The following is a 21,666-nucleotide window of genomic DNA, read 5'->3' as shown; positions in this document are numbered from 1 at the left end:
GTTCTTGCTTTCTTTGGTTTAACTTTTTATTATGCAATTATATACGAGTATCAATTCTAAAAACATTATCACTTCTAAAATAATAGTGCCTTTTACTGCTGCCTTGTTCAAAGCAGAATTCACACAAGGTGGGAAAAATGTGCCGTATCTGAAGGAGGTGTTGGGGAAGATGGCTTCCTTTGGAGCTGCACAGTTTTACCAGCTCTGTGCTGGTGTGCGTGTGGGACCTGAAGGTGACATGCTGTTTTGGTCCAGGTTTGTTCACTAGGCTTCTGGTCAGTTCCACACCCAAGGTCCTGTTCTAGATACAGTTCTCAGAGCTGCCTTCTTTCTTTTTAGCCTGCTCTTATGCTTCTGTATCTCAGTCTGGGGGGAGGAGCTTCTCTATCTCAGTCTAGGGGGGCTTCCTGGAGGCTCCGAAGCAACACTCGGTCATTCTGGCTCTTCCCAGCCCTTCCCCTTGGCCCACAGGCACTCGGTCCAGGAAAGGTAGCAGTAGTTCACGCAGGCAGTATTTCGTCACAATATACCACGCGCTCCAGCAGTCCAGCCTGCTACCTGCCACCTGACTGGATTTCTTAGGTGGTTGTTACCAGTGCCACCCCACTTGAAGATACTCATTTCTGTGTCTGTCAGGGATCAGTCAGGAAAACAGAAACCACTCGAGGTATTTCAGGTGGAAGGTTACCGTAGTGAGTTAGAGGCCCATGCAACCATTATCTGTGTTGGGGGAGATGGTGGTGGCGGCAAAGTCAGGGAGAGCTGCTGGCAGCTTTCAGGAAATCAGGAAATGCGGGAACCGCAGGAAGCTGCCCAGGTCAGCTGGGCCCTCTGTAGGACCGGAGAGGGTGACTTTCAGGAGGATGAGGCTGCTGGTAGACGCCCCGTCCTGCTGCCCAATGCCCGGAGCCATCCCAGTGGGCCGCCCGTCTCTCCCGCCTTCCAGGTCTTATGGGGTCCCTGGGCTCTCATGCCGCCAGGATTCGGGTCTGTGGTCCTGGCTACCGGGCCAGAGCACAGACTGTTGCCGACACACACAGTGAGGGGAACACTGAACCTTGGAGGAAAAGAGACACAGTCCTCATTGTATGCTGTTGGATTATCTTACAGATAAAAAAGTTGTCTGTCTGGAAATGAGTACAAAATATGCATAAATAAAATCTTTTAAAATTGTTTTTATTTATAGACTATAAAGCAATTGGCAAAATAGGAGAGGGAACGTTTTCTGAAGTTGTGAAGATGCAGAGCCTGAGAGACGGGAACTACTATGCGTGTAAACAGATGAAGCAGCACTTTGAAAGGTAGGTGGCGGAGGCACATGCAACGCGGGACGCAGACACAGGTGTAAATCAATGGCGAGGGCAGCGCAACGTGAGTGGGAAGACTCACTCGTGTAAGAATACGGGCAGTGGGACTACGGGCTACTTTTATGTTCATCATGCTGCGTTTTATTTTTGTCCCACTTTAATATCAATGATTGATGGTCACAAAAAATTTAAATTGTAGAAGTATGCCTCACTTTGAACAGTCTATATGTAAGAAAGTTGTGTGTATGTTGGACTTTTATAAATGAAACTTTAATCTAAATATATTAGAGGCCCTTGTGATTTAATTAATTGTGAATCAGTTCATGTATTGAAAAATAATTTCCAAATAGGGTCAGAGAACTTTATTTCCTGGGAGTGATGAGCTGCCGCCTGGGAGGGGGAGCGCTCTGGCCTCGCCGGTCTCCTGGAGGCCTGCTGTGGCTCTCCCTCCGCGCAGCCTCTCACTCTCGAAGTCTTCGGTTTGCATCTTAACATCTGTCTCACTGAGCGGTCATTGATCACACTATGAGCATAGCGGTGTAAATGCTGGATTCATTGCAGCTGTTAAACTTTTCAATAAGGAGGTTTGAAGCTCAGCTTTTATTTTTCTAATGTCAAAGGAATTGAAGCTTTTAAATAGCTAAAGCATGGTTTTTGAAAGCATAGTAATTCCCCCACATTGATGCAGAACCTTCTGAAGTGGTTTGGGGTATAAACCTTGATTTCAACCTGTTAGTATGAAAAATTGTTTCTCAGATCCCAAAGGAGTGTAACACAGTTAGTTGCATCAAAGAGTATGGAGAACAGTAATTTCATCCTTATGCCACCCCACAGGACAGTTACAATCATCCCTGTTCTGCACCTGAGAACAGGTGCTGAGAGAGGTGCAGTGATTTGATATTAATCATTAGCAGTCTGGATCACTAGGTGGGCAGAGCCAGGTTTGAATCCTGGTGCGTCTTCTTCACTGCGCAGAGTGTGTGGTCATTTGCCTACCCCTGCCAAAACTGCTTATTGGTCTGCATTTCTGTCACTTCTTCCTCTGTCTGTTGTGTGTCCTGTGTTTCTTTACCTGCCCCCCTCCATGTTTACCTGTAAACCACTCATGATGGAGAATTTGATGCATGGTGCACTGCACACCCCCACCGCCCCCATCTCCAGAGCAGGCTTCCTTAGACAGCCACCTTGGAGAAACTCACCTCAAGCCCAGAGTGGCCGAGGAAGGGCGTGTAGCAGCTGGTGTGAGGCCCTCGCACCTCAGGAGAGGACTGGTATCCCTCTCAAGGCCCACTGTCAGGGTCAGGGGTAGATGTAGCTACAGACAACAGTACTTGCCAGCCGCCACTGTGGGGGAGAGCTCACTATGAAGAGTGGCCTGGACACAGCCTCCAGGCTCAGGTACTTCTGGGATTGTCGCTGCGTCAGAAGGCCGTGCAGACACAGCTGCTGTGGAGCCAGTCATCAAAGATCAGTCCCCCTCGGAAGGAGATTGCTAGCGGTCTGTTTGATGTTCCAGTGTCTGTGATACTTGACCCACCACTTCAGCGCTATTCTTTGGTTTTGTTTTGTTTGTTTTTTTAACTATGAAAATATTATTTCTAGCTTTTAGAGTCCTGGAGTATCTGTCATTATTAAATAGTTTAATCTTATTCACTTGAAGGATAATTTTAGGTTCCTTTAAAGGTGCATTTGTGCTACTTGTCATTGTCCAAGTGCATCCTTAAGGTCCCCTGCACAGTGTGTGGGTGGTATGAGAAACGAGACGCGGTCACGGGAAAATCACGCTGGGTCACGCAGGCAGGTGAAGTTCGTATTGGGAACCTCTGACCCCCATCTCCTCCAAGTTTTACTTCCACTCCTTTCCCTCTGCTTGAACGGAAATAGCGAAGATGATTGCAAAACCTATCGATTTCTAATGCGAAGCCCAGGTAAGCCCAGGTACACACTAACTCGTTAGGTGTGTATCGGGAGGGTACATGGTTCCCCTCTGGGGTTGTCTGGGCCTCAGTGTGGGGGTCGTGAATAGTCACTTCCACGGCCTGTGACATGGCCAAAGTTTTGGTATCTTTTTGGTATATCTTCAGAATGTCTTCCCGTCTAGACTCACCAGAAGCACTCAATTAATAAGAGACTTTTCCCTATATTGTATTCTGTATTCTTCCTAGAGAAACATTATAAAGAAATGGAATGAGTCTCTTTTTTTAAAAAACAACCTGGTTTTGTTGTTTGTAGGACCTGTCCTTATGTCCTTAAGATGGACAGACATGCATCATCCTCGCCAGCACGGGGTGACTAGCTCAGACTCGCCAGGTAGAACTCCCAGCTCTTCCACTTTTACGTATGTGATTATGTGACCTTGGGCAGCTCCGTAATCACTCAGTTTCCTTACATGCCCACTGGCGAGAACCGTAATCACGCAGTTTCCTTACATGCCCACTGGCGAGAACCACAGTGTCCCCCTCGTAGGATCGTTGTGATGCTTAATTAACCGATGCAGATACAGCACTTAGCACCGTGCTGGCAGACAGTGATGGACCAGCCTGCTGATCACAGGTGCTGCAAGATAGTGGGCTTCGGAGATAGTGTGGACACTGAAGTGAGATCAGAGCAGGAGCAGTAACGGAGATCACAGTAGTGCTTACTCAGCGCCTGCTGCCGTGCCGAGTGCTGGGTGAGCTGTGCACACACATCATTAACCCTCACTGCGGCCCTCGGAGAGAGGTGCCATCAGTGCCTCTTTTCAGGTTAGGGACCGTGGTTTAGAGAGAGCCGTTCCCTAACCTGCCCACTGTCACCCAGCTGGCAAGTTGTAGAGCCAAGTGTGGGACCCACGTCTGTGTAGGTCCAGTGCTTATTGGCAATTCATATCTCTTCTTTTATGAAATGTGCAAAAGTATTTTTTCTTAAATGTTTGAAATAATTCACCAGTGAAATCATCTGGGTCTGGAAGTGTCCTTAGTGGCGAGGGTATTACAGTATCGTGCGTAGTGGTAAAAAGCTGGAAACAAGAGGAAGTAGTGGAATGGGTGATAACGTCATGGTACCCTCATAGCACGGAGCAGTAAAGAATCAAATAGAACTATGCCAAACAATGGGATTGTCAGAAGATTTTTAAAGCTTTACTGAGATATGAGGTACACATCATGAAAACCACCCATTGTGAGTGGGTTTTCGGACATTTATGCAGTTGTGCAATTACTAGCACAATCCTTTGCAGAATAAACACTTCCACCACCACCTGTGAGGAGGCTTGTGATACAAATTCTGCTTCTTTGAGAAACCTAGGACTCTTTTGATTTTCAATTTTATTTCGTATCAGATTTGGTCATTGTTTTTCAAGGAATTGTCTATTTAATCTAAATTGTCATATTTATTGACATATGTACAGTTCATAATACTCCCTTATTATCTTTTTAAAAAGATTTTTGTTAAAATATAGCTAACATACATATTAGTTTCATGGGTACACCATAGTTATTCAGCATTTATACACCTAAAGAAGTGATCACCGTGAGTCCAGCAGCCATCTGACACCGTCCCAGCTGTCACAGTATTATTGACTATATTCCCTGTGCTGTACGTTACATCCCCATGACTTACTTGTTTTATACCTCAAACTTTAGACCTCTTAGTCCCCTTCACCCTTCCCCCCCTTTATTAATATTTCAATACAGTTGACATTCCATATTAATTTCAGGTGTACAGCTTAGTGGTTAGACGTTTATATATTTAAGAGGTGATTCCCCTAATTGGTCTAGTACCCACTTGGCACCACACATAGTTATTACCATATTATTGACTATATTCCTTACGCTTTACTTCACATCTCCATTTTGTGTTTTGTAACAGCCAATTTGTACTTAATCCCTTCACCTTTTTCATCCTGCCCCCCAACACTCCTCTCATTTATCACCGATAAACCTAGTACCCATCTGACACTATGCATAGTTATTACAATAATATTGACTATATTCCTTATGCTACACTGTATATCCCCATGACTACTGTGTAACAACCAATTTGTACTTCTTAATCCCTCCCGCCTTTTCACCTACACCCCTAACCCCCCTCCCATTTGGCAACCATCAAAATGTTCTCTACATTTATGAGTTTGTTTCTGTTTTGTTTGTTTGTTTTTTAGATTTCATATGTAAGCAAAATCATATTTCATCTGTCTTTCTCTGTCTGACACTTCACTCAGAACAATACCCTCCAGGTCCATCCATGCTGCCACAGATGGCAAGAACCCATGCCCTTCTCTGGCCGAGCAATATTCCATTGTATATGTCCCACCTCCTGTTTATCCATTCTTCCATCAGCAGACACCCAGGCTGCCTCCACATCTTGGCCATGTAAACAATGCTGCAGTGAACATATGGGTGCACATACCCCTTCGAAGTAGTGTTTTGTGTTTCTTTGGATAAATATGCAGAAGTGGGATTATTGGGTCCTTCTTTGTCTCTTGTTATAGCCTTTGTTTTAAGTCTATTTTGTCTGGTATAAGAATTGCTACCCCAGCTTTTTTTTTTTTTTTCATTTCCGTTTTCATGAAGTAACTTTTTCTATCTCTTTACTTTCCGTCTGTGTCTGTTTAACCACTTCGTTTTCCCCTTCCCCTTGGGGACTTTCTTCTTACAGATTGGATTAGATAAACTTATTTTCTATAAAATCCTTCCAATAAAATGAAAGGTGGAAATTTCCCAATTAATCTTTTTTATTATTATTTTTTTTAAATACTTAATCCTGGTAATGGAAATTTTTTCTAGTTGTAGAAAAACCCACTCATGGTAGATGCCATATGCTGCTGCTCCTTCTGGAAGCAGAGTCTGTCTACATTCCTATGTGTTCAATTCCATGATAGTTTCTGTTTCCAGCAGAACATAAAAAAAAATAAACTGAATGTCACCTGATCACAAAATTCAAAGCAACTCCAACGCAAAGAAAAATGGTTACTTCTAGATTTTTTTTTCATGGATTTTTACAACAAGAAACAGAGTTGATTTGAATTTTATTAAGCACTATTGTTTGACAAAGGCTAGCCATACCCAGATAAATGTGCCTTTCTAATGTTTGTATTAGTTCATTATTTCTGAGTTAATGCCTGTAGAGGCACAAAATACTTCTAGAAGAAGCAAAATGTTTGAGGGTATAATAACAGGTTTTCATATTGAAGATGAGAAGAGTGAATATTTGTTTGTCTGAATGACATGGCTGTTTACTACTGAGTCTAAAAACTAACTTTTTTTGGATTAGGGTGTTCAAAAATTAGAACTATTGCCAGCTCCAACTGGTTTCATGCTCTCTCCACCTAAAGCCGGGTTTCTCACGCTGGGCTCTGCTGCCATCTGGGCCCAGATTACTCCTTTGTGTAGGGCCTTGTTAAAGGGCTGTGCACTGTAGATATTTAGCATTGTCCCAGGCTGCCACCACTGAATGTCACTATCACCTGCTCCCCAATCTGTGACAACTCAGAATGTCTCCTGACACTGTCACATGTCCCCTTGGGGACAGGGTCCCCGGGTTGAGAGCTCTGACCTACGGATGTCACAGGCAGAGGCATGACAGGCCCCAGGTGGAGGTGGGGTTCTTTGGCAGCCTGGTCCTGAGTCAGGGACCCCTCAGGTGTGGGATCAAGGAGAAGAGCTGTGGTGGCCTCTTCCAGTGCAGACCCCAGGGAAGGGATTGAAAGATGCCTGAGTGCCCCCGGAAGACTGTTCTGCTTGGTCTTTTATCTTCCTTTTGCCGTATTGGTGTCTTTATTAATCTCCCTGCCCTAACGGAAGAAGCTGTTTCTATCATGTCAGTCAAAGGATGGTCTGGAGTGGGATCTTCTCTGCAGCCCTAGTTCTGAGGGGTGGCGCCGCATTCAGTAAGAAAGGGTCCTGGGGCCCCAAATTTGGGAAATGCTGGTTCACTTAAGGGTAAACTGTTTACTTTGCAGTGTCTTTGAAAGCTTTTAATATCAACTGTAAATTTTGGCTCTGCAGTGAACCTATCTCAAGTTTGATGAGCATGAAATTTCCTCACAAAGCATTTTCCAGAGAAAAAAATGTCCTGTGGGACATATGTGGGGGAAGCGCTGTTCTAGAGGCATTTAGGTTCTGTGAGCGGGCGCTGGTGAGGAGCAGTGGTGAGGTGGGTACTAGGCCGACGTGGTGAACCGGTGAGGTCATGGTCTGGCCCTGTCCGTACCAGTATGGCCGTCCGGGACGGTGCTAGCGTAGTGGGAGACTCGTGTTCTGGGCGGTAAACAGCTGCTGTCCTCTTGAGTGCTGCTCCCACCCCCATCCTGTGCCTGTCCTCTGGCCCCGCACTGCTCACACTCCCCTTTCCAGCATCTAAAGGGCTAATGCCAGGGCCCCCTTTAGGACCCTGCTCCAGCACTGTGGGCTGTGTCTTTTCTGGTTGGTCGTGACCATGGCACACAAGTTGCTAACATTTTGAATATCATCCTGGGTGTGAGGGGAAAATGGGATATTAATGAGAAAGGGGCCTAAAGCTTTTAGTCAGAAAAATCCCTGCGCTCGGACTCTTCATACTCTTCTTACACATCAGGTTTCCATTTGTTGGCTGGCATGAGAGACTTAAAATATTTGGCCATGTGATTTAGAACAATAATGTACTATTGTATATAAGTACTCTGAGAATAAGCAGACAAAATGCTGAGCTTTATACTGTATGGTAAAAGTTAGTAGAACAGAGTTGCACCGGTTCAAAGAAGCAAGATTATTCCCACATTACTTCCTTTCAGAATTCCCTTGTGGGTGGAGTCATCTGATGGGGTGTGACCCAGTGGGCCCACCCCCAGGAGGGAGGCCTGTCTCTTGTAAGGGTCTGTCTGGAGGGCAGTGACAGCCTCAGGCCATCAGCCTCTATTGGCATGATACGGGGTGTGAACATGGTTAGGCAGCACGGTCTTACAGAAACACCTGCGGTCATACACACCTGCTGAGAGAACGCCTGTCACCAGGTGAATGACATTGAAACAATGCAGAGCCTACAGTAACGATAAGAAGGAAGGGTGGGTCTGTTTGTGGAAATTCTGTGTTTCCCCGAAAATAAGACCTAGCCGGACAATCAGCTCTAATGTGTCTTTTGGAGCAAAAATTAATATAAGACCCGGTATTATATTATATTAGACTGGGTCTTATATTAAAATAAGACTGCGTCTTATATTAATTTTTGCTCCAAAAGACACATTAGAGTTGATTGTCCGGCTAGGTCTTATTTTTGGGGAAAGATGATTTAAAATACTTTTAGAGAGCATTTACCTTGCTCAGTTGGTTAGGTCCCATAAACTGATTAATAGGAAATTTTAATATCTGTGTCTAAGTTTATTAAAAGAAACTGCCAAGGTATTCTTTCAGGAGCTTGGGTGGGAAAATTTGAACATATGTCCAAAGCTATAAAGACCTTGATTTTTATAATATAATGCAGAAATGTGATATGCCTAATTTCAACTGCTAATGGGAGAACTAAAACCTGATTAACTTGCTTGAAATATTTGTGAGCTTTTCAGTTGGGATTATGGGTAACAAATAATGATTTAATAACCCTAATTTTGAAATTGACCTAAATTATAAATTAGTTATTTATTTTTACCTACATAATAGTATTGAGCAAGTGAACAATCTACGAGAGGTACAAGCACTGAGGCGCCTGAATCCACACCCGAACATTCTTACGTTGCATGAAGTGGTTTTGTAAGTATATTCGGGACTTTAAAAATTAATCTGAATTTGATGATAATGATTAAATCCCTTTTTAAGAGGCAAAGCTATCGTAGACGTTTTAGATATTTGCTTTGTAGCGCAGAGTAATAATTTTTATTTTATCTTAAGTCACATATTTATTTGGGCAGATATGTACTTGATTCCTAATGCAGAAATGCCTTCATTTAGGTGACTCATGTCACAGAAGCATACATAAGTGACATGGCACCTCTCCTATAGGAGCTCAGTTAGGCTTTGGTGGGGACGGTGGCAGCTCTGGGCACCTGAGGCCTAGAGTGCGAATTATGACCCACTGTCACCTCTCAGGGATGGGACTTTTCATGGTCAGTTGCCATCTCTGCAGTCTCATGTAGCTCTTTTTAAAGTAATTGATATGGTTTGGAGGCAATTTTCATTTCTGTTCTAATTATTGAACAGTTTTCATAAAGTTTACCTTCAGTCAGGAAGGCAGGCCACAGTTGGACCCCAGGCACTGGCAGCTGTGCCCTGCACTCTGACTCCGCCTACCTGTCGGTGGCAGGCACAGTGCTGAGCCCCGGGAAGGGGACACACACGCCAGGCTCCCTGCTGCATGCGCAGGGCCTTTCTAACTAGCCGGCAACGGCCATCTCTGCAACTAAAATGTGCAGATTTTCATCAGTGGATTGGGCAGTTTCAGACTCAGAATGAACTGTCTTGTCACAGCTGCGTGGCCTCCTGGCCTGTGGTGTTATGAGCCGTCAGTTTGGGCCGGGTCTAGAGCTTGCAGTTGGCATGTCACAGTTACAATGCTGCCTGCGTGGAAGGTGCTCCATGCACTTGTCAAAGCGCTTTTGCCCAGAATTGCACATGGGCCTCCTAACACCCTGACAGACAATGGAGACCCCTTCTAGCTCCCCCAGAGACACTCCGAGCCAAGTCTGGGGGGACGCAGGCTGCCCGGCTCGGGGCTCGGGGATCCCTTCAAGGGTGTTTGAACTCAGGGGAAGCTGGTGGCTCAGCCAGAGGTTTTTGTCCCACTCTGTGCAAGGCTGGACGTCGTCCGGGATGATGTCACTTGCCTTGCTCTCTTTTCCCTGACTGGTTTTTGGATTCTCTTGCCCTGTTATAATGTATCTCAATTACATGGAAGTAATGCAGGTAAATGAAAATGAAAATTGTGACCAATGGGCATGAGTTAAATTCTTCTTTCTTTGCTTGTTCTTTGCTTAGCCAGGTCCCCAGCCTCATTTCTTCTTTCTGCTGAGAGTTCATATTTCCAAGACACATGTCTTTAAAAAATGGGGTAGCTTTTAGAATCTTTGCTTAAAGTAGGGTTTTACTCTATTATTTTAAATTAACTTTACCTGAAATATTGATTTAAAATTAAAACTCCTGTTTTAATCATTATATTTCAGTCTTTGTCTGATGTGGGAGTGCTTTATTTTTACTAGAAATGTTTACAAATGAATTAAATATTTGATTATGTTTTCTGATTAAGAAACGAAAAATGTTAAAAACCTGCTTCCTTCCCCAGTGACAGAAAATCTGGTTCTCTTGCACTAATTTGTGAACTTATGGACATGAATATTTATGAGCTAATACGAGGTACGTAGAATAATTTGAAAGCTAATCTAAGATGATCTTTTAAAGCTTGTGGTTGACACATACTTGTGGTTCTCAGACTCCGCAGTCCCTGCCGTATAGTAGCTGTGTACAAGCACGCAGCGCCAGGCTTCGTCACATTGGGAGGGAGTTTTCTGGCGATCTCGTCCTCTCGGAACATAGTTGCAAGAAGTAGAGACACCAGGCCATCAGACTGGCCCGTGACATGGATGAGGACGGTGCAGAGGACAGGGCCAGCTCAGGCCCTCCTCACTTGGGTCCCCAGGGCGGGGGCTGTGCAGGCAGGTTTGTCCCACTCCGAGGGTAGCTGTCCTCCCGGGCTCGGCTACTGATGGCGTTCTGTTCCATGCCTCAGAATAAGGCAGGGTGTTCCCCCAAATAACCCTCAGATGAGGGGGCCCTCCTAACAAAGACTCTGTATTACAGGTTGCTCATTCTTGACTTTCTTTTGAACAATGAGGCGCTGTTTCAGAAAGCACCATGGCCTGGGCCGACCTCCTTCAGCCAGGTTTTGGAGGCTTACAGAGGTCACCTGGGAACTGGAGGAAAGGAGGCAGCTGGTCAGCCCACATTTAGCGGATGCCCCTGGGCGTGTGACCTCACGGTTGTGTAGGTGTCAGGACAAATGAGCAAACAGCACGAGAAGTGTTATATTTTACAGATCACATTATGCCTCTCAGAGAGACGAAAAAACCACCCTCCTTAATGTCACGTGAATGACCACTTAGGACTTGGGATAGAATTTTAGTGACGGCATCCCACGTGATTTAAGAACTGAAGATGGTGTGGTAGGGAGAACTTTCAGATCCACAGGCTGTTCTTGTGATGAAGACACGGACGTGGAAGGTGCATGTGAAGAGTGCACATAAAATTGTTTCTGTGAAGTGGGAGAATGGAAAAAAGCTTTACATCAAATTAATAGATTTTGCATGTGGTTTAAAATATGCGTGTTTAGTACATTTTTCTACATCCATAAAAGCTGATGTAAAACTTTTGGATCCAAAAGCTTTTGGATCTTTTTTGGAAAATAGGAGATTGCCTTATATCTGGAAATATATGGTATTTCTTATAAGTTACCGACCTTTTGTATTTTATTCATAGGTAAACTCAGGTTTAATCTTTTATTTTTTTTAAGATTTTATTGGGGAAGGAGAACAGGACTTTATTGGGGAACAGTGTGTACTTCCAGGACTTTTTTCCAAGTCAAGTTGTTGTCCTTTCAATCTTAGTTGTGGAGGGTGCCGTTCAGCTTCCAGTTGTTGTCCTTTCAGTCTTAGTTGTGGAGGGCGCAGCTCAGCTACAGGTCCAGTTGCCGTTTTCTAGTTGCAGGGGGCACAGCCCACCATCCCTTGCGGGAGTTGAACTGGCAACCTTGTGGTTGAGAGGATGCGCTCCAACCAACTGAGCCATCCGGGAGCTCAGCAGCAGCTCAGCTCAAGGTGCCGTGTTCAATCTTAGTTGCAGGGGACGGAGCCCCCCATCCCTTGCGGGACTCGAGGAATTGAACTGGCAACCTTGTGGTTGAGAGCCCACTGGCCCATGTGGGAATCGAACCGACAGCCTTCAGAGTTAGGAGCATGGAGCTCTAACCGCCTGAGCCACCGGGCCGGCCCCAGGTTGTTGTCCTTTCAATTGTAGTTGTGGAGGGTGCAGTTCAGCTCCAGGTCCAGTTGCCATTGTTAGTTGCAGGGGTTGCAACCCACCATCCCTTGCGGGAGTCGAACCAGCAACCTTGTGGTTGAGAGCCCACTGGCCCATGTGGAAATCGAACTGGCAGCCTCTGGCGCTAGGAGCACGGAGCTCCAACCGCCTGAGCCACCGGGCCGGCGCTCAGGTTTAATCTTGTTTTAAGTACATTTCTCCCCCCCGCTTCTTCCGCCTTCCCCCCCCCCCCCCCCCACACACACACTCCGGTTCAAGCCGTTGTTTCTCAGTCTAGTTGTGTAGGACACAGCTCCCTGGCCCATGCTGGTATTATGAGCCTTGCGCTCCCCTGGGCTGAGGCCGCTGGCAGCCCACCACAGCCCACGGCAGCCCGCTCCGACCTCTGGCTGCTCACAGCTGCCCAGCTCCAGGGAGAGCTGTTGTTCACAATGTTATCTGTAGAGGGCGCAGCTCACTGGCCTATGTGGGAATTGAACTGGCGACCTTGGCGTTAGGAGCACAGCACTCCAACCACCTGAGCCACTGGGCTGTCCCTTAAGTTACATTTCTAACAAACTTATATGGTTTCTTGATCTAAAACCTATTAAAAATAGAGCTCTTAGAAGGAACTTCTAGAACTTGGCACACCAGCAGTAGCAGAACGTGACAAGTGACAGTCTCATCCTGGAGGAGACTCAGAATATAAGCACTACATGAGACTGAAAACACACGAGAGCGGTCTGAGCAGCCGGCCGCAAGTCTCCGGGTCCCCAAGATTGGTTAGAGGGACAGAGCCACATGGTGGGTGGGTGGGGTACCCCGCCGCCTCCGTAAACACGGACAGGAAAGGTAGTAAAGTGAAGCAAATGTTCTTAAAAGAGTCCTGTTTAAAATGATTATAGCAGGAAGAATTCATGTTTAAGGAGTAAACTTACTGCCTGGGAGTCTCACTTGATTAGCATCGATGAGGTATTTCTGCGCGATTACGTGTCCCCACACAGTGTCCCATGCAGGCTCATCCAGTGTCCTCTGTGTGTGTGTGTCACACAGCAGCAGGCTAGGGGGCTGGATACAAGCAAAAGAAAACACTCTACTATTTCCCTTACAATAATCTTTTACCACTAAGCCAACATTTTACTTCTTAGTAAACCTATGTAATCACTTCCTTTGTTTTATAACAGTTCTCTTGGTGGAAGACGTGTGTCTTATACAGTAGTACCTCGGTTTTCGAATGTCTCCGTTGACGAACATTTCGGTTTATGAACTCCGTAAACCAGGAAGTAAGTGCTTTGGTTTTTGAACACACCTCTGAAGTCGAACATGTCACGCGGCTTCCGCAGAGTGCAAGATCCTGAGGCCTGTCGGCTGTTTCCGAGTGTTTCAGAATTCGAATGGTCTTCTGGAACGGATTACATTTGAAAACTGAGGCACCACTGTATTAGAATTGTGAGTGTTGCTTCCTAGAGTACAATATTTCAAAACTCAAGAGGAGGGAATAATTTCTGGCAAGTTTCTGTGTGTTTAGATGTTTGAAAAAGCTTTGTTTAGAAATACATATCTAATTTTCAGTAGTGGGGGAATGGTATAATTAGAGAAATCGCATCCATTTCTTTCAGTACGTCCACAGAGAAGACTGGTAAACAGACTCTGATATTAGAGATCAGTGGACATTTGTCCATTACATAAACGCTGTGTGTCATCCACAGGCCGGGCGCGTGCTCAGTGCACTGAGTCTGAGATGCTGTCGGTGGTAGGTGGCATCCTCGGTTCCGAGATGTTAAAACATGGGGCAAATGCTGACACTGATTGTAAGATACTAAATATTGGACTCTGCATCCTGATTTCAGAATTGTTAGACTGTGAAAAGAAAAAAGTCTGTCTGCCTTAGAACTGAAGAAATACAGTGACAATGGTGACAGCTGACACTTCCTGAATGCTGGCCACATGCCAGGCACTGTTCCTAGCACTTTATAGGAATTAACTCATTTTACCCTCACAACAGCCCTACCAGGCAGATACTGTCACTGTCCCCATTTTAAAGATGAAGAAATTGAGGCACAGAGAGATAGTAACTTGCCCAGATTCTGTACCTCATAAGTGATAGAACTGGGGTTCGAAGGCACCCAAGTGCATGTTCTGCACCACACACGCTGCCTCTTGTCAGCCCTGAGTGGTTGGCACTGTTATTATCACCCCCTTTCACAGATGAGGAAAGTGAGGCTTGAAGGTTAAGTAATGACCCAAGGCTAAGTTGTTCCTAAATAGCAGAGCCAGAACCTAAACTCAAGTCTGACCCTGAAACCTTAACCGTTATGCCCTGTTGCTCCCCGGGGCCTCCACGCCTGGCCATAGCCAGTGCCTCAGATGAACAGACACTAATTATTTGTTCTTGCTGGTGATGCTGACTTATTGAAAACCAAATCAATCACCAAAGCCTCTTCTATTAGAGTAAGAATTCATTTCACTCAATTACTCCTCTCTTGGTCCATCAGAATATTGCCTAGCACTGTTAAATACCGAAGAACCAGCGCATGCAGTGAGAGAATGATCCTACAGTCTTTGCTGAGTTGTCCCCTTACGTGCACAGCACTTTTCAGGGTCTGGTGAAGGTAAAGAAGAAGCATAGACGATGCATTTTTTGAAAGCAGAGTGTATAGGCTGGTGTAGCGGTAACTATATGAAAGTGAAATCATGAGAGAAAATGAATAGCGTGGGGTAGTGTTCTCCTTGTCCGGTAGGTGTCAGGTGAGGCAGAGGTGTCGTGGGCTAGAGCCGTACAGGCTCACTGGAAAGCGGTAGAATTGGACAAATGCAGGAGAGTATGTCCCACTCACTGTTACCTGCCATGGGCTGTTCGCAAGGTGGGGACACAGTGGGGAACCTGACAGACGGTTCCCAGCCATGTGGAGCTCACACTCTGATGAGGAGAGAGAGACCGGAAAACAAAGGATCAAGAATTCCACACAGGGCTATGAGTATTGGAGAGTGATGAGGGCAGAGTATTCTACACAGAGGGACAGCTCGTGCCAAAGCCCCGCGGCCACCATGAGGTAAGAGGCCACTGTGGCCGGAGCACGAGCAGAGCTGGAGGACGTGAGGAAGGCGGGGGCCGGTGGGCTTGCAGGGCCTGGGAAAAGTGCAGGTTATTCTGAATTCCGTAGGAAGCCACTAGAGGGGTTTAAGGCAGGGAAAGGTGTCTTTCGATTGGTGTTGAGACCAGTGAGTGTATCAATAGTGAAAGACCAGGTTTGGTTTGGTTTGTTTTCCTAGTCTGTTGTGGGCCAAAACATTTGTAAAAGACAAGAAAGGTTGATTACCAGAGAAATGGCCATTGCGCTTGGATGTCACAGCAATGCTGAACTGCTGTACACGCTTCCAAATAGTCACTCGTAATTTCTGTCATGTCCTCTCAGATGACAGACAGCCCCAGGCCCAGCGCCAGCTTGCGGACTTCTCTGATTGCTGCTCAGAGACTAAAGGGCCGATGGGGGTGGCGGTGGTTCCTCTCGTTGCAGACAGCAGCCTCTATTCCCACATTTTAACCAAAGGGGTTTTATTACGTGGCCTGGGGAGTGGACAGAATCACAGGGAGGACTGAAAAAACAGACTCCAGGCTTAGCTTCTAGGAAGTAGGGACAGGGAGACTGAGGCTGCTGCAGCCCCAGCTCTAGACCCACACCACAGCCACGGCCGCCTGGGTCAGACGCTGCCTCCGCCGTGATCTGCGCCCTCGGAGTGGATGTTGTTCCCTCCGCTCACCGGCCCCCAGGACTTGGGCCCAAACCATCGATCACGAGTGGTGCGACATAGTAGGACCCAAACCACATCGGGAACACCCACCTCCAGCACAACCTGAAGAATGTCATTTGGCTTTCAAGTCTGGCATGGTAGATGGGGGTTGGGATGCGTCTGCGGGTGTGCGTGGGGGCGGGAGTGCCGTTGGGGAGACAGACAGAGATGGTGCTGTGCCTGCCAATCACTTTGGAAGAATTTTCACGCTGTCCATTAGCATGAGTGAGGAGGGGGTGGATGCAGGACTGGCTACACCGTCCGCAGTCCGGGGTGAGGGATGTCAGGACTGTATAAACCGATTAGAGGCACCTGCTCTTTTGCTATGTTGTAGCTGGTCCTGCTCTTTTTTAACGGTGTCAACTTACTTTGCTTTGGGGAATGCTGATTCGTGGTGCCCTCCTCTGTGGCCGGTTCCCCTGTGGAACCGGGGAGTGGTGGCTCCTTCACCTCGCGTTCCCATCCTCCGTTTGCATCCCTGTCTTGTCTCTTATTCTCACGCACTGTCCCTGACAGATCTGCTGCTTCATCGTTGGTCCGACAGTCTCCACTAGAGTGTCAGCTCTCTGGCAGTGGGGACCCTGTTGGCTGCATCACTGGTATCCTCTTAGTGCCCACCCGTAGCCCTGTGTGGTACAGGTATCAGTCGTCCGCCTGGATGATGTGTTTGGACATTGAGTGTCGCAGTTAGACTGTTTTCAGTGCAAGGAGCCATGCCATTCGGCTAGTTCACACACAGAGGAAGGAGATTATTGTAAAACCGCCACTGGTCTCTCGCAGAAAGCTCAACTAGGCCTCCAGGAAAGTGGACCCAGGAGCTGTGGTTGCCGAGGCCACCACTGACTGCGTTGGGGCACACGATACCCTGCCTTGGCACCTCTGCCTGTGCCCCTCCTCCTCTCGGCACACTTGGCCACCCACTCAGCCCCCGAGGCTCTCCACGGGCAGCAGAGGGGCCCAGCCCAGAAATCCCAGCCACCAGGTGCCTTCTGGAGCGCGGGCTGTTCCAGGTCCTGCGGGCTGGCCTTGTCACCTTAGGGTTATAGCTTTTAGAGGCTGTGGGTAGAGCAGGCGTCCTGAAATAAATCCATGGTATTGGGGGAGGAACCAAGTCGGAAGAAGTAAAACAAGCTCGGTGTAACTGTAAAGGCAGCATTACATGCAGTTCATATGCACGAAAGCTCGGGCCACGCGCCTCATTACCGGGCACTATGGCTGGCTGTTCTGCCTAATGTGACTGTCAGCCAGATTCAGTTGTATCTGTATATTTCATCCAGTCCCACCCACTTTGTTTATGTGCCAACAAAGAAGAAAACACCGCCTATTCAGCTCTGACACACAGCTTTCTTACCACTTAGCAATTCTAGTTGTATCCTTATTGAAAGAGCTCTTTTATGTCTAGTTAGACAGTCTCCCCATATCACTTCTGTGCGTATGTAAAAAGGAAAATTGAAGTGCAAGAATTGGTTACAGCATTCTTTACACTTCACTGAAACACGTTGATGCAGCGATGATGTCTTTGCTTTCCCTACAGTCAGTCTCTTTGTCGTTCAGAGTGAGTGACATAACGTTTTTGTCACTGGGATTTTCTTCCAAGCCAGTGACACCATCCTGTCACTTTTAACACTGGTGCTCCTGGGAGGTGCCATCTAGCTTGGCTCTGTTGATGTAGCACAAAAACCCCATATTATAGAACAGCTTCCTGGGTCAGAGCTCACGTACGGTGCCATGTGGATTTAATGATGATGGGTCCTGGTCAGGCTCTTCGAGCCTTTGCTGTCTGTAAAAGTGGGGTAACCAGAGTGTCTAACTCAGAGGGTCATTGTGAGGGTTAAATAAAATAATACGAGGTGTGACCAATACAGTGAATGTTTAAATAAAAAAACTTGTAACAGTAAGAGACACATTGCCGTTAATCCTCCTCAGAATACCACCCCCCCTCGCTTCGAACACACTTATCCCATTGTTCTTGCCGCTTTCTGAAGCAGTTCTGGAAATCCTGTTTCCTCAGTGTCTTTAGTTGTGCTGTCGTGCCAGATCCAGTGAATGAGGTGGATGAGGACACACCATGATGTTTTTATTTGACAGAAATCACTGTACTGGAAGCGATGTGTGACACGGAGGCTTTCTGTTGTGATCAAAACTTATGGGTGAATGCTACTGCCCAGTGCCACCCAACGGACAGGCAGGGATCTTCAATATGGGAAGCGGCACATTGAACCTTAGTAACTGTGTGACAAGTTTCAACTTGTTCTGTGCAGTCAGTCGGGTATGAACTGTGGTTGAGAGGAGGTGTGCTTTAAAGTGCTGGAGATCATCCTCCATCGTGACAACGCTCCATGTCACACATGGCTTCTGGTACACGGCAATTTCTGTCAAAAACATTACAGTGTCCTCATCCACCTTATTCACCGGATCTGGCACCGTGTGACTTCTGGCTCTTCCCCAAATGATTCAAGACATCGAGGCAGCCACGACAGCGTAACTAAAGACACTCACGAAAGAGGACTTCCAGAACTGCTTCAGAAAGTGGCAAGAACGAGGGTCTAAGTGTGTTCAAAGTGAGGGGGAATATTTTGAGGGGGTTTTATGGCAATGTGTCTTACTGTAATAAATTTTTTTTAATTTAAACATTCACCGTATTGTTTGATCACACCTCGTATGTATAAAGGGCTTAGAGCGTGCCTGGCTCTCAGCCTTCAGTAAACATTGATCGCTATTATTATTATTCTATTGTTTATGGTGGAGCTCAACTCCATCTTAGACGTGAGGAAATTGAATTTCACAGAAGTTACAGCACTTGCCTGCAATGAGCAAGCTTCGCAGAGCAGGGGACCCCATCCTTGAGTGTTGTCCTGGAGGGTGAGGGAGGGTCTGCTGATGGCCTAGGCTCCACACTGAGCCTGACCTCCCACCTGCTCACCTCTGCCGTTCGAGGTCTCTAACCTCTTTCAGAGCAGTGCTATAAAGCAGGGTTCTCCTTTGGAAAGTCCCAATGGCAGGTGTACACGCGTGGTGCCACAGGGCACAGCCTCGGGGCCAAGGCGTAGACAATGGGCCGTTTGGTTGTGCCAGGGGGACCTCCGAGCCTGGGCAGCAAAGTCAGGCACAGGCCTGGGGACAGGGCTCTGGTGGGACAGGGGTGTGTACTGGATATTCTGTTACAGCGCAGGCTACACTGGCAGCCGTATTCCTTCAGTGAGTACTGAGAAGGAATGCCATAGTGTATCATTGTGTTCCCTAAATATTTTTACATGAGTAGTATTGTATGTGACATTCTTTAGAATCTTCTTGATGAGAATACTTGGTGAAAATGAACTTGGAATAACCAAGTTGGTCAGGATAGCTAAAAGAGACGAGGGGGCCTGGCTCCCTCAGTGGCTTTTCTTCCTCAGGTAGGATGCTCACGGAGGGGGAGGGGAGCGTGCCTAGGCCTTACCCTCAGGGCTGTGGAAGGGTTGGGGGTACCCAGGAGGAAAGGAAGGGGGGCCCCTGAGGAGGGCTTCTACACTGGGAACTGAAGGCAGCCGAGAAATGCAGGACCAACAATGTCAAAGGGGATATGTGCTCATGCAGCGGAAGTGGTTTTTCAGAATTGTTAGGTGAGAATGGTTATTTTACAGATTTAAAACTTGATAGCTTAAAACACACACCTTTGAAATTAAAACACACACCTGGAACAAGGATAACTGATGCTGCGGTCTGGGAAGCGTTAGGACGTGATCCAGAGCTGCAGGAGGGAAGGTGTAGTGCAGCGTGCTCAGCAGGTGCCAGAGGAGAGTGGGCTGGGACGTCTTCTTGGCTTAAAACAAGGTACTTCTGTAGAACTGGGGTTTACCCCCTTTAAAATGGAAATCCATGTAGATGGAAGGAGGGAAACACTGGATTTACAGGTGACCCTGACGTTTCAGAGTCAGCGGTTTGAAGGGGTGACCTGGGGAAGGCCCAGGCCTGAGTCAGGTCTGTCAGACCAAGCTGCCTGTACTTCCTCACTGTGACCAGAACGCGTGTACTGTGTGATTTCAGGCGGAGCCATGCCAGTACGTAGAGTTCTAAGTGGTATACTTTTAGGTACGCTTCATATTTCTTATAAAACTACTTCAGATTATTTTTCACAGAGGAAGTTAGATGTTCACACATCATTAAATAAGAACGGATTCTATTTTTTATTTCAGAAAAGCGGCTAAGTACCATTGGTAACCATGTTTGGCTATTTCCTTCATTCACAGGGAGAAGACACCCATTATCAGAAAAACAAATTATGCGCTATATGTACCAGCTGTGCAGATCCCTCGACCACATGCACAGGTGTGCTCTCTCATAAGATGTATTCACAGTCGGTACAAATGCGAGAATTTGAATGAATGAGGTACAATTAATTCTATCCTTTCTTTTATATTGAATGCAGAAATGGAATATTTCACAGAGATGTAAAACCAGAAAATATATTAATAAAGGTAAGGACTTTTCTATGAAAACTTGATATCAGAATAAAGGTAGAATATAAAAAAACTTTTCACTAGATATGCTTTCAGTCCCAGATATCTGGGTACCATGTTGTTATACATTTTTTTCTCCTAGTTTGGGAAAATTTTTTTATTTAAAAAATGCCACCACTATAACTGTACATCTAGAAGAAAATAATCTTAGGGACCCTTCTCATACTATATACAAACACGATTCAAATTACCATTCTAACACTCTGAATATGAAAGTGGAGAAGTCCGGAGTTGAGCTCAGGTCTGTGTCACTCCACAGCCACTCACACGGTGTGTGTCTAAGCGCGCAGCGTGCTAAGTTTGGGCACATGTATTCACCCACGGAGCCACCATCCCAACCAAGTTAACAAGCATCACCGCGAAAGTGTCCGCCTGCCCCTTCGTGCTCCTTCCCTCCCCATCCCTTGTCCCCAGGCAAAGAGTGACTGACTTCCTGTCATTATAGAATTAGCTGGCATTTGCTAGAATGTTCTGTAAGTGGAATTAGCTAGTATGGACTCTTCTTTGATCTGGGTTCTTTGACTCGGCATCCTCACCTGGGGACTTGCCATGGTGTGTGTGCCATGCCTTCTGGAATCATCCACAGTTCTTGGATGTTCTGTTCTATTTCTGATGTTCTTTTTCTTTTTGTGCTTCAGTTTGGGGAGTTTCTCTTGGCATATCTTCCAGCTCCCTGATTCTTTCCTTGGCTGAGTTTAGTCTATTGATGAGCCCATCAAAGTCATTTTTAAAAATTTCTGTTAGTGTTTTTTCATTCCTATCATTTCCCTTTGATTCTTTCTTAGAGTTTTCATCTCTCCGCTATTTCCTATCTGAACTTGCAAATTAACAAATTAATCATAGTTATTTTAAATGCCCTTTTTTATACTTCTGAAATTCTAAAACCTGTGCCATAGCTGAGTCTGGTTCTGACGCTTGCTTCGTCTCTTCAGACCGTATTTTTCTTGTCTTTTAACACACCTCCTAATCTATGTTGAGAGCCCAGCATGATGTCCTGGGCAGTGGGGACAGAGGCCAAGGCCAGTGGACTGGGGTTCTTGACAGTGTCCGGAGACGTGCTGTGTTTGACGTTTGCCGTGGCTGTCGGTTCCAGACGCTTCGAAGTCACTG

At 46.4% G+C, this 21,666-nt stretch overlaps 1 protein-coding gene across 3 annotated transcripts in view; it reads left to right on the top strand.

Moving 5' to 3' along the window:
* The window catches only part of MOK (MOK protein kinase), a 33,807-nt gene that overhangs the window by 6,534 nt on the left and 5,607 nt on the right, over positions 1–21,666 (top strand). For all 3 annotated transcript variants that reach the window (XM_074326913.2, XM_074326912.2, XM_019747232.3), the window contains exons 2-6: positions 1,187–1,301; positions 8,921–9,010; positions 10,536–10,606; positions 20,287–20,365; positions 20,466–20,514. In XM_074326913.2, the coding sequence (XP_074183014.2) occupies positions 1,187–1,301; positions 8,921–9,010; positions 10,536–10,606; positions 20,287–20,365; positions 20,466–20,514 (404 nt within the window). The remainder of the gene's footprint in view (positions 1–1,186; positions 1,302–8,920; positions 9,011–10,535; positions 10,607–20,286; positions 20,366–20,465; positions 20,515–21,666) is intronic.

Source organism: Rhinolophus sinicus, chromosome 3, assembly GCF_057876585.1.
Source record: "Rhinolophus sinicus isolate RSI-liver-muscle chromosome 3, RSI-T2T, whole genome shotgun sequence".
Classification (NCBI taxonomy): Eukaryota; Metazoa; Chordata; class Mammalia; order Chiroptera; family Rhinolophidae; genus Rhinolophus; species Rhinolophus sinicus.
This window is presented reverse-complemented; position numbering and strand designations above follow the sequence as displayed.